Source organism: Notolabrus celidotus, chromosome 7 (genome assembly GCF_009762535.1).
Source record: "Notolabrus celidotus isolate fNotCel1 chromosome 7, fNotCel1.pri, whole genome shotgun sequence".
Taxonomy (NCBI): domain Eukaryota; kingdom Metazoa; phylum Chordata; class Actinopteri; order Labriformes; family Labridae; genus Notolabrus; species Notolabrus celidotus.
Genome location: NC_048278.1, coordinates 3161649 through 3178781, shown reverse-complemented (window position 1 = coordinate 3178781; position 17133 = coordinate 3161649). Strand labels below are relative to the sequence as shown.

Genomic DNA, 17133 nt, shown 5'->3' with positions numbered 1-17133 from the left:
CTGTTAGCGAGGAGGCTAAAGACCCACCTCAGCTCTGCCTCTTTGCTTATAGGCCGACCGAAAATTAGTCAGAATTTCCAATATGGCAACTACCGACGATAGGCTTCAAAACCATAGCCTGTACAATAAATGTGAAACTGTTTTTTAAGCCGATCATCGGTGGGTGCCATATTGGAAATGCTAACTCAGCCAAACTTTGTCCGAGCTAGTGTGAGGTAAAGAAGCAGGCTTTAGCCTCCTCGCTAATAGCTACTGTGTCACTGCCTGTCATTCAAGTAAGCTACGCCCTTATTTGGGCAAAACACGTACCTTTAATACCTTCAAAAATAATGAGCTATAAAAAAAGTCACCCCTGTAAAGTGTGTGCTGATAGAGAAATGAGCTATTCAGACCTAAACCCTTTTTTGAACCAGGCTGTAAACATGTTTATTTCTGCTGTAAAGATTCTCTCTTTGAATGGGTGTGTATGTGGTTTCTGGTGTTTTTCTGCAGCCAGTCTCAAGTGGACGCTCGTGGAACTGAAGTTTTTAACACTTCCACATTGGCTTCACATTTTTAGAAGTTGCCGCTTGTTCAAAACTTCAGCTTCAGGAACTAATGGGTGACGTCACGGAGACTACGTCCATGTTTTATTACGCATATGAAACTAGACCATCAGCACAACGACTGACGATTCCTACACTGTCCTTTTTATTGCCTGCAACCACTGCAAGGGACGAGATGTCAGATGAGTGATGTATTTGACTTTGAAAAAAAAGCAGGAAGAGTTTTTTTGTTGTATATTGTCAGAAAATATAAAATTTTTTATGCACACAAGAAGATCAGCAAAAAGTTGAGAGGTACTGCCTCGTCCATCGACAGAAAGTTCTTCGCTGGAGCTGAAAACATTGATTTGGATGCATGCAAACTTTCTAAAATGCATCACCTACTCAATGACTCTAACAATGATGCCACATCAGTTCGACTGCTCCAAGACTTGAGAATCAGGAGCTCCAAAAAGTTAAGACAGAGAAGATAATTAGAAAAAAACAAAGCGAGGAACAACCCTCAACACTTACTTCTCCTCTTTCCAACGTCTCCCTTGGAGGTGGCAGCCTCATTTAGCAGCACCATCCCCATGGTGATTGCAGCATCTGGGACAAGGTTGTCAAGGAAACAACACACTTGCATACAGGAGAAGAGAGCGATGGAAAGTAAAAAGTGCCCCGGGAAGAACTGCGGGACACAAATGTCCACTGACAGATATGCACTTAGGTATAGGGTGCATGTGTGGAGGAACTGAAGCAGTTAAGAGAGAACATTAGTTGTGTATAATAACACATGCACAACAAACCAGCACGTCCTCCTCATGTTTTTAGACTGTCGGAGAGAAAGTTGTACTCCTGCTACACGGAGAGTCGTAGCTAATGGCGTATTGTTTCCCTTTATACGCTGTAGTAGAGTATTTATATTCAACTCTTGCTCAAAGGTTGTGTTCCCTTTTCCTAAAAGTTGATAGAAAAGAAGAAAGACTGTTTTTAGATCACCGCCTTTTTAAGTTTGTGATCCGGTAATGCATGCAAACATGAAACTAAAAAGTTGCTCTACTTAGCAGAAGTAAAAAGATAAAGAAAGGTATGTTTTGTTTTGTTGAACTTAAACTGAACCTTGTTCAAAAGGAGATAAAAAAGTAAAGCTGCATAATTTAAAGACACGCTTCAAATCAGTCACTGTTTGGTGAAAGTCACTCTGTGGTGATCTGCTTAATTTGTTACATGAACATTTTACATTTATATGATTATTTTTCTCTGTCTGCAGATATCATACATCCTGCAGCTCTGGGAGAGGTTGGTCAAACATCAAAGATTCCTCTGATACACATAAAGACGTAACTCGCTGGTCCTGGTAGGTGGCTCGATCTGGGCAGAGGACCACTGCTGTCAGGGCTGACATGGCAATCTGGACTTTATGTAGTATTGATTCTGACCTGACTAAACATAATTTGGTCATTTTCACACCTGGCTTGGTTACATTGGTGTTCCTGTAATATGTAGCCAATGTTAAAGTTAGAAAACTTGAAATAAAGACATTTGAGTTCACAAAGAAGGAAGGCGTACTCCATTCATCACTTGATCTGGTCAAAAACATTGCAAAGCACCGCCCTAGGTGGCGCAAAATTATAGATTCTGCTTTAAAGCATGCATAACATCAAACCAACATCATGTAAGAAAGCCTGAAAGGGTGCACGCACAAAGGCCGCCACATGGGGAGACTCAGAGCTGAAATAAAGGCTTTCTCTGACACGGCATGCTGCAGCGACACAAACACTGAACATACAGTTCTTTTACACAAACAGCAACAAAGTGTAACCAGGAACAGCAGGAGGCTGTACTATAGTTTGATGAAGACGCCATGATCACAATTTGAGAATCATTAGTGTAAAAGTAAAGAACTTCTTGCTAAGAATACAACTTGCACTGAAGTGTTAATCCAAAAACCATTGGTAAGAAGTGAAGGTGTTTACATCCAAACACATAAAAACTGTGTATGTGCCCCGGGTTTTAAAGGAACGCCGCACATTAACTCTTTCATCCTGAGAAATCATGGTGCTACCTTCTCCTTCAGGGAATTTAAGAATGCTTAACATCTCAACTCAATATTCCATATAAATACAAAATACTGCAATGTTTATTTCAGTATTGTAAGGTTAGCCATAAAGTCCACTGATGGTTAGGGTTGGGCATAAAGTCCACTGATGGTTAGGGTTGGGCATAAAGTCCACTGATGGTTAGGGTTGGGCATTAAGTCCACCGATGGTCAGGGTTGGGCATAAAGTCCACTGATGGTCAGGGTTAGGCATAAAGTCCACTAATGGTCAGGGTTAGGCATAAAGTCCACTGATGGTAAGGGTTAGGCATAAAGTCCACTGATGGTTAGGGTTGGGCATAAAGTCCACTAATGGTCAGGGTTAGGCATAAAGTCCACTGACGGTTAGGCATAAAGTCCACTGATGGTCAGGGTTGGGCATAAAGTCCACTGATGGTCAGGGTTAGGCATAAAGTCCACTAATGGTCAGAGTTAGGCATAAAGTCCACTGATGGTAAGGGTTAGGAATATAGTCCACTGATGGTTAGGGTTGGGCATAAAGTCCACTAATGGTTAGGCATAAAGTCCACTGATGGTCAGGGTTGGGCATAAAGTCCACTGATGGTCAGGGTTAGGCATACAGTCCACTAATGGTCAGAGTTAGGCATAAAGTCCACTAATGGTCAGAGTTAGGCATAAAGTCCAGGCATATGCCAATACGTGCAGCTACAGCATAGAGTCAAAGCACAAGTACAAACCAGGCTTAAGGAATGTCAATTAAATACAAATATTCTTTGTTGCAGGATAATCTGAAGAGACTCTTTAACATCCCCTCCTTCAGCATTCGATCTTGTGTTAGATTTAGATTTTGACACCTGTTTCAAAGCTGAATGTTCAATACCTAGAACCAGCCCCTTCATAAAACTCATCACATTTCAATCCTTTGGTGTGAGAAACACTGATTAACATGTTTGCATGTTACCTGGTATGTCATCATTTTCTCTTACTAAAATCCAAGAGATTAATCTTCAGAGGCTTTTTTTTGGCAGCTTCGTGCGAGTCGAAGGAACGCCTAATAAAACACGATGTACTCACAGCTCCACTGATTATCAACACTGGTAGTAAACTTCACACCACAGGACTGCATCTATCCATCGGAATGAGAGGACATGAGTTTCTGTTTCCCAAAGTGGAAAAGGATTGCAATTGGAAGTGGTGTTGCAGGTATGTGTTCTTGAATCAAATAAGGTTACATCCACGGGGAAACTGCATCTGTGAGCGTCATAAACAATGTTTACTCCACCTGCTCAGACAGCAATAGTAGCCGTGTTAGCCTTTCAGTAGGTGTGAATGTGTGTTTCATTTAGATGTAATCAGCTTGGCAGAAAATAAATTAATAAGCCGTGTGAGCATGGACAAACAAATATTGCTCTGCAGCAGGTGCGACCTTGGACCTGCTATTTCCCATGGGCTCGAACACAACAGCAAGGAACGAACGGTATCATTACACACACAAATAAAAGCATCAGTGCAAGACAACAGAGGTACACAAGCAGACAGGGCAAAAGACAAACACAAACACAAACATCTATTCTGCTAAAAAAGTACACAAACACGCACACGCCGAGACACAGCCCGACGCCAGGGGTTGAATTTGGAACAAATCAGGCAAGGAGGTGAAGTTAAAGAGGACAATCTCCTGTCTTTGTGTTGTGTGTTTGTTCAGTCCAGCATGCAGCCTCCCTATGGAGCAGGCACTCAGATGACAGAGTTCTTGTGTTGGGAAAATAAATGTAGCAGAAAAGGAAATTGGATGCTGTTTCAGACATACAAAGATGCCTTCCTGGGTTCTTTTTTTTTAGTGTGAGGAAATGAAGAGCTTAAGGAAGTTTTTGGAGCTTAAACCTATAACCAATGAAAACCTCCTGATGGTCAAAACCAATAAGATTACTGGGATTTATCTCTTTTGTTTTTTAAATCTTCAAGATCAAGATGTGTAATTTATGTACACCTGAATGTAAGAAAGGCTGACTGCTAAATGCCACCAGATCCATGTTCAGCCTGTCACGACACGGAGCTGAAAGGTTCCACTTCTAGTCAATGTGTTTACATCCACTGGCCATCCACAGCAGAGACGCAAGACTTCTATTTCTGCAGGAGGCCGGAGCACGACGCATCAATCTCAACAGAGCAGATGGAGCGGGACAGGAAGTCAGGTTTCACCAAAACAAAATGAAAACATCCGGTTAATTTTCAGAATAAAACACTCTGTGTTATCACCAGATCATATTTCACTTAACTACAACAACAAACCGTCATGATGAGCTGAGCCAGGCCTGGAGTCAACAGGTCAGAGGTTTTCAGAGGACCAGAAAGACAACATGGATGAGGAGAGGAGGAGGAGAATCCTTGATTCAAGAATCAACGTGGGAAAACCTCATTCACATGACTCCAGCTGTCCGGCGGTCCTTCTCTGTGCTGTGTTCTGAAAACACAACCGGTGGGTGTTGACGGATGAGAGAGCACAGAGCCAGACCGCAGTGGATCAGAGACGGACCGGACATGGATCTGGTGGAAGTCTGAAGTGACTACATCCTGACATTATCTAATTATATGAAGTTTTCTCAACATGGAGGCGGATAATTGTTGGTTCATTGGTTTTGTCTGGGTCTGAAAATGCTGCTGGAGGGTGTTAACGGAAGAGAGCACGTAGCTGTACAGCAGTGAAGCAGAGAGGGACCTGATACAGATCTGGAGTCCAGCTGGTATTACTTTTGTTAAAGCTGGGGTTGGTAATCAGATTTAGAAACTCTTTTTGTTATACTGGTTAAAATGATCTTTATGTCCTGATGGCAATCAATACATAATGTGGTCCTAAAAAAGAGCGAAGAAAAGCTGCTATCTACAGCCGGAGTAAACCTGGGAAAACACCAACCAATCACCATTTTTTGGGTGCCAAAATTTTAAACCATTCAAATCCTGTCCTGCTGTTCTGCCCGCCTCCTGCGCGTACATTTCCCCGGCATGTACTCTGAGTCCCCGTCTCCTGCCTCTGCTTCCCCTGACTCTACTAGCTGCCCCTCTCGCTCGACCTCGGGCCTGTCCCCTCTGACCCGATGAGGTGCTTTGCTCAGGACTGTAGTCCGGATCAGAGTCTAAAAAGCTCTCACCACAGGGGCTCTGACAAGTAGAAGAATGAATGACATTCAGTAAGTCCTACAGAAATGTATATGTATTGTAGCGCCCGTCCGGACGCTGTAGGGATGACGAGCCGATTCGTGAACATGTTGATCTTTAATAACCGGTCACTGTCGGTCGTGATCACGCCAACCAACAAAACAACAATCAATGTTTGAATGAATGAAGAACTTCTCCTCTTGTCTCTCCTCTCTCCAGCTCACACACTCTACACCTCTCCTGATGCCTTCACTGACTGTCAACACTGTAGGAATTAAGAACATCTACACTGAACATGTTTAACAAACAGTAGAGCTGTTACAGTATTATATATGTGTTATAACTTTTCTCCTGATATCGTGTCACTGGTACAACTGGATAATGCTAGCATGACAGTTGTGAGTACTAACAGCAGCCATGTTTGTTTGTGTTTTTAACTTTCACTATGAGAATGTTTTGGTAAGGACCGGTTTTGAATCAGTCACCATCATATGGTCGCAAGTCAGCGGCGCTCGTGCATGTGAGCGGGGGGGGGGGGGGGGCGTCGTTTTGGAGGAGCTCTGAGGGAGGAGGGGAAGGGTTAGACGGAGTCATGAGGAAAAGCTACATTCAAATTCATGCTAGTTTTCCGAGACTACCAACCCCAGCTTTAACTCGCCACAAAACAAGAAACAGTTCTGATTCTTCAACTTTTTCATCTTTCTTTTCACAGCAAACCAGATCGATAACGTCTTGCGATAATACAAATAAATTATTCCCATTTTTTGGTGATCATTTGTGGGAACAATGAACTTGGGATTATTTGGCACAACCGGTAAAGGTTGAACACATGGCAGCATTTTTACACAAAGTAAACACATAAAAAGTACAATCAGAAAGTTGTTGATTAAAGGATACTCAGAAGAAGGATGATGTGAGACTCGGCCACAAACTGAGCCTGACTGCTGCCGTGGATGTAACTCTGTGAAGAGAAAAACAAACAAAGAGAAGGGTTACATTAAGGAACATTGAGTTTGATTCTTTCATAATTAAACAATACATGACATAAAGTAAAGCATGGAGGGAAAAGGAATGGACAGTGGTCGCTGAAGTTGGAAAAAAGAAAAAACTTATGTAAGAAACATCATCAGACATAAAGTGACAGAAAGTGTAAAGGTCTGGCACCATGTAGAGATTGTGTCTGGTGGCTTATGGATCAAAATGAAGTCCAGTTCTTGGCTTCATCAGATCTTTGATCTCTGTCACGATGGATGCAGCTAAACTAAAATAGCACCTGCAGAACTCATCCCTCCGACAGCCGGGTGCTTTGTGTGTGATTGGTGTAACCACACGTGGTTTTGTCGAATGAATGAACAGGAGCATGTCATTTGTGTGTGCAGATTAGACCGTGTACCGGTGAGTCATGAAGACTTCTATCATGGAGTGCGTCGGAGGAGAGAGGTGCCACCTTCTCACTGAGTGGGCAGGGAGGTCGGTGTGACTTCTCAGGAACACACACACACACACACAGGAAGATGTGTTTCTCACATTCATAGCCCGACCTGTACATGGAGACTCCTGCTGTTCAACTTACCACGACTCTACAAGTCTAACCCCCTAAACCATTCTGCTATCAGAGGTATTCTTTTACCAAAAACTCAGAGACAAAGATTCATTGACTTTGAATCCATAGAGCAGCGTTCACATGATAATGTTTGTGGTTTTGGTTTGGCTGCTGAGTCTCAAAGGTGAGCTGGTCCACTTGAAGCAGGAGAGTCCAGTGTTTCTGTTGTAACCTCAACAGTCTCAAAACTCAGAGCCGCTGAGATTTGGGGTTTTAAATTCTATCACTTGATATCGCTTTATTGTATATTTTGTCTGCATATTTCTGAAGATAAAGCTCCACCATGTGAAAGTCTTTATAATCTTCAGGGACATATAACTTGTCCACAAGCAGAGCTAACATTTATCCTTATCTTGATGGCGTTTATTAACTCAAATGGGATCACTGGCAAAGCTCACACTACATAATAAAGGATGGACGCTGTTTTGGCCTTGTGATTAAGTCTTGCATCCCCATATTCAGAGACTGTAGTCCTCAATGCAGGCAGCCTAGGTGTGGCTCTGACCTGTGGCCCTTTACCAGATGTGATTCCCCACACCCTCTCCCAGTTTCCTACTCTACCATCTGTGCTATCTTCTAAATTGAGGTATGAAAGCTCAAAAATAAACTTAAATAATGACGTGAAATAACAAAAAGGAAGAAGTGAGGGCTGGGGCTGCACTTGGGGGCAAGGTGGTTGGCGTCGTTGCCTAACAGCGAGAAGGTTCCTGGTTCAAATGCTTGACAGGGCAGGTGCCTTTCTGTGTGGAGTTTGCATGATCTCGCTTCCCCTCCCACAATCCCAAAAACTTGCTCACCAGGTAAATTAGTATCTCTAAATTGCAATAGGTGTGAGTGTATGTGAATGGTTTTCTGTCTCTGCATTTTAGCTCTTTGATGGCTGGTGAACCGTCCACTGTGAACCCCACCTCGCGCCCAATTACAGCTTGGATATGCTCCAGTCCCCGTGCAACCCTGAATGGGATAAGCAGTAAAGATAATGGATGGGTGGAGGTTAAGGTTGGGATATCACGATGCTCCTACATTTGGCCCTGTGAATGGGAAAGTTTTATTTGGTGCAGCAGAGTGCGTGCTCTCCTGAGGCTCAGGTGAGAATGAAAATCAACAATAAAATAAACACATATCCTTAAAAGTGGAGTTTCGTGAGCTCCTCTTTTAAGGTAAATGTTAAAGCTGTAATTACGGAGCCCTGTGGAGGTCAATCATTCCAGAGTTTACTGTGTGAAATCTCTTTCTGCCTGAATAACAAAACGTTTGTCACAAACACTCTGAGTGTTAGACTCAAGTGTGAACGTTTTTGAGATGTGAGATCATTATTTTCATTTTGCACTTCTTTCAGAGGTTGAATAAATCCATGCAAGTGTTTCTTAAACATATTATCTGTATCTGTCTTTAACTGGAGCAACGTTCCTCTGCATACAGTCATGCCAAAAGTTTTGAGAATGACACAAATATTACATTTTCACAAAGTCTGCTGCTTCAGGGTTTTTAGGTGTTTTTGTCAGATGTTTCTATGGTATAATGAAATACAATTAGAAGCATTTCATAAGCATCAAAAGCTTTTATTGAGAATTACACAGAATTCATGCAATAAGTCAATATTTGCAGTGTTGACCCTTCTTTTTCAAGACCTCTGCAATTCTCCCTGGCATGCTGTCAATCAACTTCTGGACCAAATCCTGACTGATGGCAGTCCATTCTTGCATAATCAATGCTTGGAGTTTGTCAGAATTTGTGGGTTTTTGATTGTCCACCCGCCTCTTGAGGATTGACCACAAGTTCTCAATGGGATTAAGATCTGGGGAGTTTCCTGGCCAAGGGCCCAAAATCTTAATGTTTTGTTCCCCGAGCCATTTTGTTATGACTTTTGCTTTATGGCAAGGTGCTCCATCATGCTGGAAAAGGCATTCTTCATCACCAAACTGCCCTTGGATGGTTGGGAGAAGTTGCTCTCGGAGGACGTTCTGGTACCATTCTTTATTCATGGCTGTGTTTTTAGGCAAGATTGTGAGAGAGCCCACTCCCTTGACCGAAAAGCAACCCCACACATGAATGGTCTCAGGATGCTTCACTGTTGGCAAGAGACAGGACTGATGGTAGCGCTCACCTCGTCTCCTCCGAACAAGCCTTCCTCCAGATGCCCCAAACAATCGGAAAGGGGATTCATCAGAGAAAATGACTTTACCCCAGTCCTCAGCAGTCCAGTCCCTGTACCTTCTGCAGAATATCAGTCTGTCCCTGATGTTTTTACTGGAGAGAAGTGGCTTCTTTGCTGCCCTCCTTGACACCAGGCCTTCCTCCAAAAGTCTTCGCCTCACTGTGCGTGCAGATGCACTCACACCTGCCTGCTGCCATTCCTGAGCAAGCGCTGCACTGGTGGTGGCCCGATCCCGCAGCTGTAACACCTTCAGGAGACGGTCCTGGCGCTTGCTGGACTTTCTTGGGCGCCCTGGAGCCTGTTTGGCAACAATTGAACCTCTCTCCTTGAAGTTCTTGATAATTTGATAGACGGTTGACTGAGGTGCAATCTTACTCGCTGCTATAAACTTCCCTGTTAGGCCCTTTTTGTGCAATGCAATGATGGCTGCACGTGTTTCCTTGCAGGTAACCATGGCTAACAGATGAGGAACAATGGTGTCATGCACCATCTTCCTTTTAAAGTGTCCAGTCACTCAATCATGACAGATTGATCGCCAGCCTTGTCCTCATCAACACCCACACCTGTGTTAATGTGTGTGACACCTGTGTGTCATTGAAATGATGTTAGCTGGTCCTTTTGTGGCAGGGCTGAAATGCAGTGGAAATGTGTTTTTGGTGATAAAGTTCATTTTCAAGGCACAGAGGGACTTTGCAATTAATTGCAGTTGAGCTGATCACTCCTCATAACATTCTGGAGTATATGCAAATTGCCATAATAAAAACTGAAACAGCAGACTTTGTGAAAATTAATAGTTGTGTCATTCTCAAAACTTTTGGCCATGACTGTACATCCCCTGTAGGTATAGTTGAAACCCAATGAAGCCACCCGTTTATGAAATCGCCCACAGAGTTAATTGCCTGAGACTTTGGAGGAAGCTAGCTTGCTGCTTTGACTGGCATCTGTCTGCGTGTGATGGGAGGGATTCAGACAAGCAAACAAAGGAAGACAAAGTGTAAGTCCTGTGGAGACGAGGCAAACAGCGAGAGGAAGAAGTCTTTCAGTGGGCTTCACACCGCTGAGTCCCGGTGGATTATCTGCGATGAGGTTTACAGCACATCTAGGGTCTGCTTTTTCCACTCCACTGCCCCAGTGTTCATTTATTTCCCTATCAGACAGGAATAAGGATGGAAAGATGAATAGAATGTGACAAAGGAGGAGGAGTGAAGGGTGGACAGCTTTCTCTTGCTTGAGTGGAGAGAAATGAAGATTTTTTGCACTTGGATGCAGACATAAAGACGACAAAGGCACAGGGCTGAAACAGATCCCTTTGTCTTCAGCACAAACCGGCTGCTCTGCATTAGCTGCTACTTTTGAATCATTAGTAAGATTCCTTATTGACGAACACAGGCTCCTTTAGTGCTGTGATTTATTGTAAATTTAAAAGTACTTACTTTTGTTATTCTTAATGAAATAGAATAAAGATACAACAAAGGGGTATGGACTAAAATAAAAACCAGCTGCACTCTAGCAGCATGATGTGTCTCAGTTTTAAGATGAAAAGTGTTTTAAACAGGTTCTTCAAGCTGCCGCCATCGTGTTGCCAAATTGTAGTGCTTATAATAACGGAGTGTGAATTCCATTTAGCATTAAAAAGAAATATTTAAGCAACTTGACAACGATGCACTTCAATAAACACTCCTTCCTTAAAAAAATAATAAGAAAAAACAAAAACTAAGGAACAAATAATTCATGATAAAAAAGAAAATAATAACAACAGGAGATGACCAATAATAATAACAAATACTATTAAATAATACATCATAACAATTAAAATAATATTAAGAAGCATCATTATCATAATTACATTATTATTATTATTATTATTATTATTATTATAACCTTCATCATCATTATCATCATCATCATGTAATAAGAATAATACAAATTATAATAATAACAATACTAACAATAACAACAATACTAACATTAAGCATCATCATCATCATCATCATCATCATCATAATAAATAATAAAAAGTAATATAATAGGTGTTTGATGGCATAATAACTCAAGAAAAAACTTGGATTATCAACAGATTTATGCATCAGTATCCAAAAGTAAAATTGTCCTTGTATAAATAAATACATAAATAAAAAAACTTAAATCTAAAAAACAACAACACACCTCTCTGCATGTTGCCTCCTGCACATTACAATAAAACTGCATAAAGAGGCTTTGGGCTGGAGCCGTGTTTGGTGGATGAAAAATTCCTCAATCCATAGCCCAGCACTTCCAATTAATCTGATGGATTAGAACGCAGGAGTTCCATTCATTAGTGTGCAGAGCTGTGTGTGTGTGTGTGTGTGTGTGTGTATATATAGCTCTGCATCTGTATAGCCTGAGACCGCTAAGTAAATGCATGTTTGTCAATGAGAGCATTTAGAGAGAATTAATCTGTGTGATAAGAAGAGTGTGTGTGTGTTCATTAGGAGGAGGTTTGGCATCAAGGTGGCCTGAAAGTAAAAGCAGCAATGACTCGGGAGATGAATGGGAAAGCTAACTTGATGGTCACACTCCATGACTTGTTGCCTGTCTCTTATTTAGACGAACACAACGGGTCACCTACACGGTTTCACTGAAACACTTCTGATAAAAGTCTGAATGTTGGCTTTGGACTGTGGTTTGGTGATGAGTGTGGTTTGTTTTTCAAACATCTGAACCGTAATGCACTGAGACAAAACGCCTGAATAACAGATACGTTAAGCCACAAAGCTTCTGCCACTAGCTTAAAACCAAATATATGTTGGCAACATATGAAAACAACTAAACTTAGTCACCCTTGTTTGTCAACACCAAAGTTAGTCAGTTAAACTAATCACTAATGTTTTGTTGTCATTGTAAGCTCAGATGATTATCTCATAACTATGACTTCAGTATGTATATCATGTAGGCCGTGTCGATTTAAATACATCACAGGAATGTGGATATTAACCTGCAATGAGGGCTGAATGCTGGTGGTGCTGGCTCTACTAGTGTTAGCCACACTCAACATTGTTTACCCACACACTCTGCTTAGCTGTTGCTCAAAATTGTGTTAAATTTTGAGTTTTCTGAGTGTTTTCTAAGAAGAAAACTGGTCAACTTAGAGCAGGGGTTCTCAAATGTTTCAGACTCGCGACCCCCACTGTCCCTCAAAGTGATTTAATGTGTCTTCATTCAGCTGGTCTGCAGAAAGTGACCCTACCTATATGAGCATGTGTCTGTGTTTCCTGTGCTGTTATGAATTAACCTGCTGCTACTGATGCTTTTGATAATTAACAGTTCACTAACCCTAAACTTAGGAGTCATCTGGGAACAAAGAAAGGCAGAAAACTCATTCTATTCTCTATTTTCAAGGTTTTATTTCAAGTTTAGCTTCTATTTTTTGTTGATATTTTTTACTATAATGGGTAAAATGTACTATTTTTACATAACTTAACAAAAAAAAAAACATTCAGGAAGACATTTCATGACCCCTCGTTTGAGTCTCCGACCAAGCGTGCCGGATCCTCCCCTGGTGGTGAAGCTTTCGGCAGTGTGACTGCCCCCTGGTGGCTGGCTGCAGTATAGTTCAAAAAGTCTGTCTCCCCCAGTCAGACTTTAAAAAATAAATACACGTGGTACGAATGTTTCTCACATCCGTATGCTGTGGTGATATGTAGTTAGTATTTCACTGTTTTGTGTTCAAGTCCTCTTTTTTCTGAAAAGTTTCTTTTTCGTTAGTTATTAGAGTTTAAAAAACGGGGTTTTACTTCCTGTTTCCTTTGATTCACAGCCGCCGTAGAGTGAAACTTCAAAGGACACACAGCGTCTTATGACGTTACGCTGTAGGGCGGAGCTTGTTACAGTGGCTTCACAGGCTCTGGGTGCACAATGGCGGCGCCCAGGAGAGGGATTTTCTGGCTTCAGAAGAGGCGGAGCAACGCTGTCCATTTTTAATTACAGTCTATGGTCCCGACCAAGCGGCAACCTCCGGTCTAAAAATATGAGTCAATGCGGAAGTGTTAAAAGCTGCAGTTCATCGAGGATCCACTTGAGGCTGGCTCCGGAAGTACCGGAAGTCACATGCACATGAATGGGGAAAAGACGATCTTTGCAGCATTAATAAACATGTTTACAGCCTGGTACAAAAGATGAGTGTAGTCTGAATAGCTAATTTCTCGACGTCCTCTCACTGTGAGGGGGGTGAATTTTTTTCTAATTCGGCAACTTCGAAGATATTGAGATTACCAGTCTTCCAATGAGAGGCACAGCTGCCTGTGGGAACACTGCAGCTGTTGGCTAGGAGGCTCAAAGCCCGCCTCTTTACGTCACACTGGCTCGACAGAAGCAATATGGCTGCCGCAGCCGATTGGTCTCAAAACAGCTCTTCAGAAACAGATGGGTGACGTCACGGATACTACGTCCATATTTTATACAGTCTATGGTCCCGACCCACACTTTGGGAACCCCTGCCTTAAGAGTGTTTTGAACAAGTGTTAAGCTTTCTTACTGATCTCTAAGATTAATCTTTGTAAATACTTCTTATCGTTCCTTAGCAAAGAGCAAGATGAATAAAAAAGAATGCACAAAATAAGCAAAGAAATGAAAATATTATAGCAAGTATGGATCTTAAACTTTGGAGCTACACACCACACAGTGCCTCGTACAAACTGTATTTGGTAAACAAAAAAATAATAATAAAAAATAAAACGGCTTGACAATCTTTTGAGCCTGACATATTGATTTTTATCTCAGTCTGAAAAATTCCACCCAAAATCTCAACACAGTTTACCAAAGTCAAATTCCTTGTGTGTTGAAGCATACCTGGCCAATAAAGCTGATTCTGATTCTGATTAGAACATAGTTCCTGCCTTTGCTTGCTTTCATACCTCTTTGGTGCGATAGTGAGTTTTTATTATGAGACACGATGTGTGAGAAACAGGTAAATGAATAGATAAATCTACACGTGTGTTTTTCATTAGAGAAAATAAAAAGCATCAGCAAACAAAGTTTCTAACTAAGCACTTTGACTTCTTCAAAACAAAGCTTCATATTTTGTGCAGCAGCAGAACTTAAAGTCGTTATACATCACTCCTTTAGATGTTATTTTACCACACAGCGTGCTGACAAACCGCTTTTTTCTCCACTGTTACGAAGCCTCATCATGGCTCACCTCAATAAATCAAGGCAGGTTCACGCTGTGGAGCTGTCTGCTGCAACTTTAATCTGCTACTGCTCCAATTAATCTGATGGATTAGTTTTTGGTCTGTAAATGAGGTCCAAACATCAAGTCTGTTTGTTCCTAAATAGCATGGAGTGATGCAGAGGTTAAAAAAAAAAATGAGACACCACTCTTTTGTCATTGGAAATGCGATTGTCTTAGTCAGGTAACCCGTGCATTGTGTTGACACGTTACAAACACTCAGATTGTTCTATTTTGGTGTAAAAGCAGGAAATGAAAGTCTGGTGTCCATAATTATTCTTACCACATCTCTGCGTATGGTGCTCATTGAAATGCACTAAATAACTTTGACACAAGGGAAAGACAATAGAAATAAAACCCTGGTGATAATATTTTATTATCCCTTCAGGGGATGAGAGATGGTAAAAGGTTAGCTCAATTAAAAACCTAAATATCAACGTGAGAGCTAAAACATGTCTAGACCTTTACCAAACACGTCCTCCAGGGATCATTTACTGTAGTTCTCCCTCATTAGAATACTCTGAGGAACAAATATCTGGAGACGATGCATGTTTACAGTCTTTGTTCTAAAGGAATGAAGACGAGCATCACAGAGCGTCTAATTTGAATACATTGACATTAAAAAGCCTTGTTTGTGTAAGAGCTGCGAAAAAAGCTGCTCGTTTGTCTGACTTTGAAGCAAATTAGGTGAAAGCATCAGACACAGGAAGCAGCTCACGTGTGTGCTAAGATGAGCTTTTGATGAGAGCTGTCACTGATCGACTTACTGTCTCACAATCTGCTCTATATATCGCAGAAATATACATTACAAGAACATAAGCAGCAGTAGAAACAGAAAAGCTGCCGTGCATTATGCAAAACAGTTCACACAACATGTGATCACTGCTTCTTTAAACTCAGCTGTTCACTGACTGAAACCGGGCCACATAACCTTTACAAACAGCCATATCCATCCTTTCTACACAGTGTATCATGTATAGCCTGTGCTAATATGTGTTTGTGTGTGTTTGCTTGGTAAAGGTCAGGAGGCACTTCGACAGGAAGAGGGATAAATGAAAAGTCAACAAAGCAGAAAGAACAGAGAGGAGACGGAGAGGAGAGGAAGGGAGAGGAGAGGAGAGGAGAGGAGAGGAGAGGAAGGGTGATGAGAGGAGAGGAGAGGAAGGGTGATGAGAGGAGAGGAGAGGAGAGGAGAGGAGAGGAGAGGAGAGGAGAGGAGAGGAGAGGAGAGGAGAGGAGAGGAGAGGAGAGGAGAGGAGATGAGAGGAAGGGAGAGGAGAGGAGAGGAGAGGAGAGGAGAGGAGAGGAGAGGAGAGGAAGGGTGATGTGAGGAGAGGAGAGGAGAGGAGAGGAGACGGAGAGGAGAGGAAGGGAGAGGAGAGGAGAGGAGATGAGAGGAAGGGTGATGAGAGGAGAGGAGAGGAAGGGTGATGAGAGGAGAGGAGAGGAGAGGAGAGGAGAGGAGAGGAGAGGAGAGGAGAGGAGAGGAGAGGAGAGGAGAGGAGAGGAGAGGAGAGGAGAGGAGAGGAAGGGTGATGAGAGGAGAGGAGAGGAGAGGAGAGGAGAGGAGAGGAGAGGAGAGGAGAGGAGAGGAGAGGAGAGGAGAGGAGAGGAGAGGAGAGGAGAGGAGAAGAGAGGAGAGGAGAGGAGAGGAGAGGAGATGAGATGAGATGAGAGGAAGGGTGAGGAGAGGAGAGGAGAGGAGAGGAGAGGAGAGGAGAGGAGAGGAGAGGAGAGGAGAGGAGATGAGAGGAAGGGTGAGGAGAGGAGAGGAGAGGAGAGGAGAGGAGAGGAGAGGAGAGGAGAGGAGAGGAGAGGAGAGGAGAGGAGAGGAGATGAGAGGAAGGGTGATGAGAGGAGAGGAGAGGAGAGGAGATGAGAGGAGATGAGAGGAAGGGTGATGAGAGGAGAGGAGAGGAGAGGAGAGGAGATGAGATGAGATGAGAGGAAGGGTGAGGAGAGGAGAGGAGAGGAGAGGAGAGGAGAGGAGAGGAGAGGAGAGGAGAGGAGAGGAGAGGAGAGGAGAGGAGAGGAGAGGAGATGAGAGGAAGGGTGAGGAGAGGAGAGGAGAGGAGAGGAGAGGAGAGGAGAGGAGAGGAGAGGAGAGGAGAGGAGAGGAGAGGAGATGAGAGGAGATGAGAGGAAGGGTGATGAGAGGAGAGGAGAGGAGAGGAGAGGAGAGGAGAGGAGAGGAGAGGAGAGGAGAGGAGAGGAGAGGATGTTTCGTTTAAATACTTGTATCCCTGTCAGATATGTAGTGTGAAGATAAAATGCAAGAAGAGAGTGGAAGAGGGAGAGGGTGATTGTTTAAACCTTTGAATCTAGAACACAATTAAAAAATCCCCTCTTCTGACCTACAAAGCTTTTAATGCTCTGACGCCTTCATATCTTAAAGAAATCATAGTGCCCTATTACCCCTTTAGA

General features: G+C 42.6%; 1 protein-coding gene across 2 annotated transcripts in view; it reads right to left on the bottom strand.

The window, feature by feature from the left end:
- The window catches only part of tusc3 (tumor suppressor candidate 3), a 136754-nt gene that overhangs the window by 21075 nt on the left and 98546 nt on the right, over nt 1-17133 (bottom strand). For both annotated transcript variants that reach the window (XM_034686902.1, XM_034686903.1), the window contains exons 7-8: nt 6640-6703; nt 1059-1133 (exon numbers count right to left, since the gene is read on the bottom strand). In XM_034686902.1, the coding sequence (XP_034542793.1) occupies nt 1059-1133; nt 6640-6703 (139 nt within the window). The remainder of the gene's footprint in view (nt 1-1058; nt 1134-6639; nt 6704-17133) is intronic.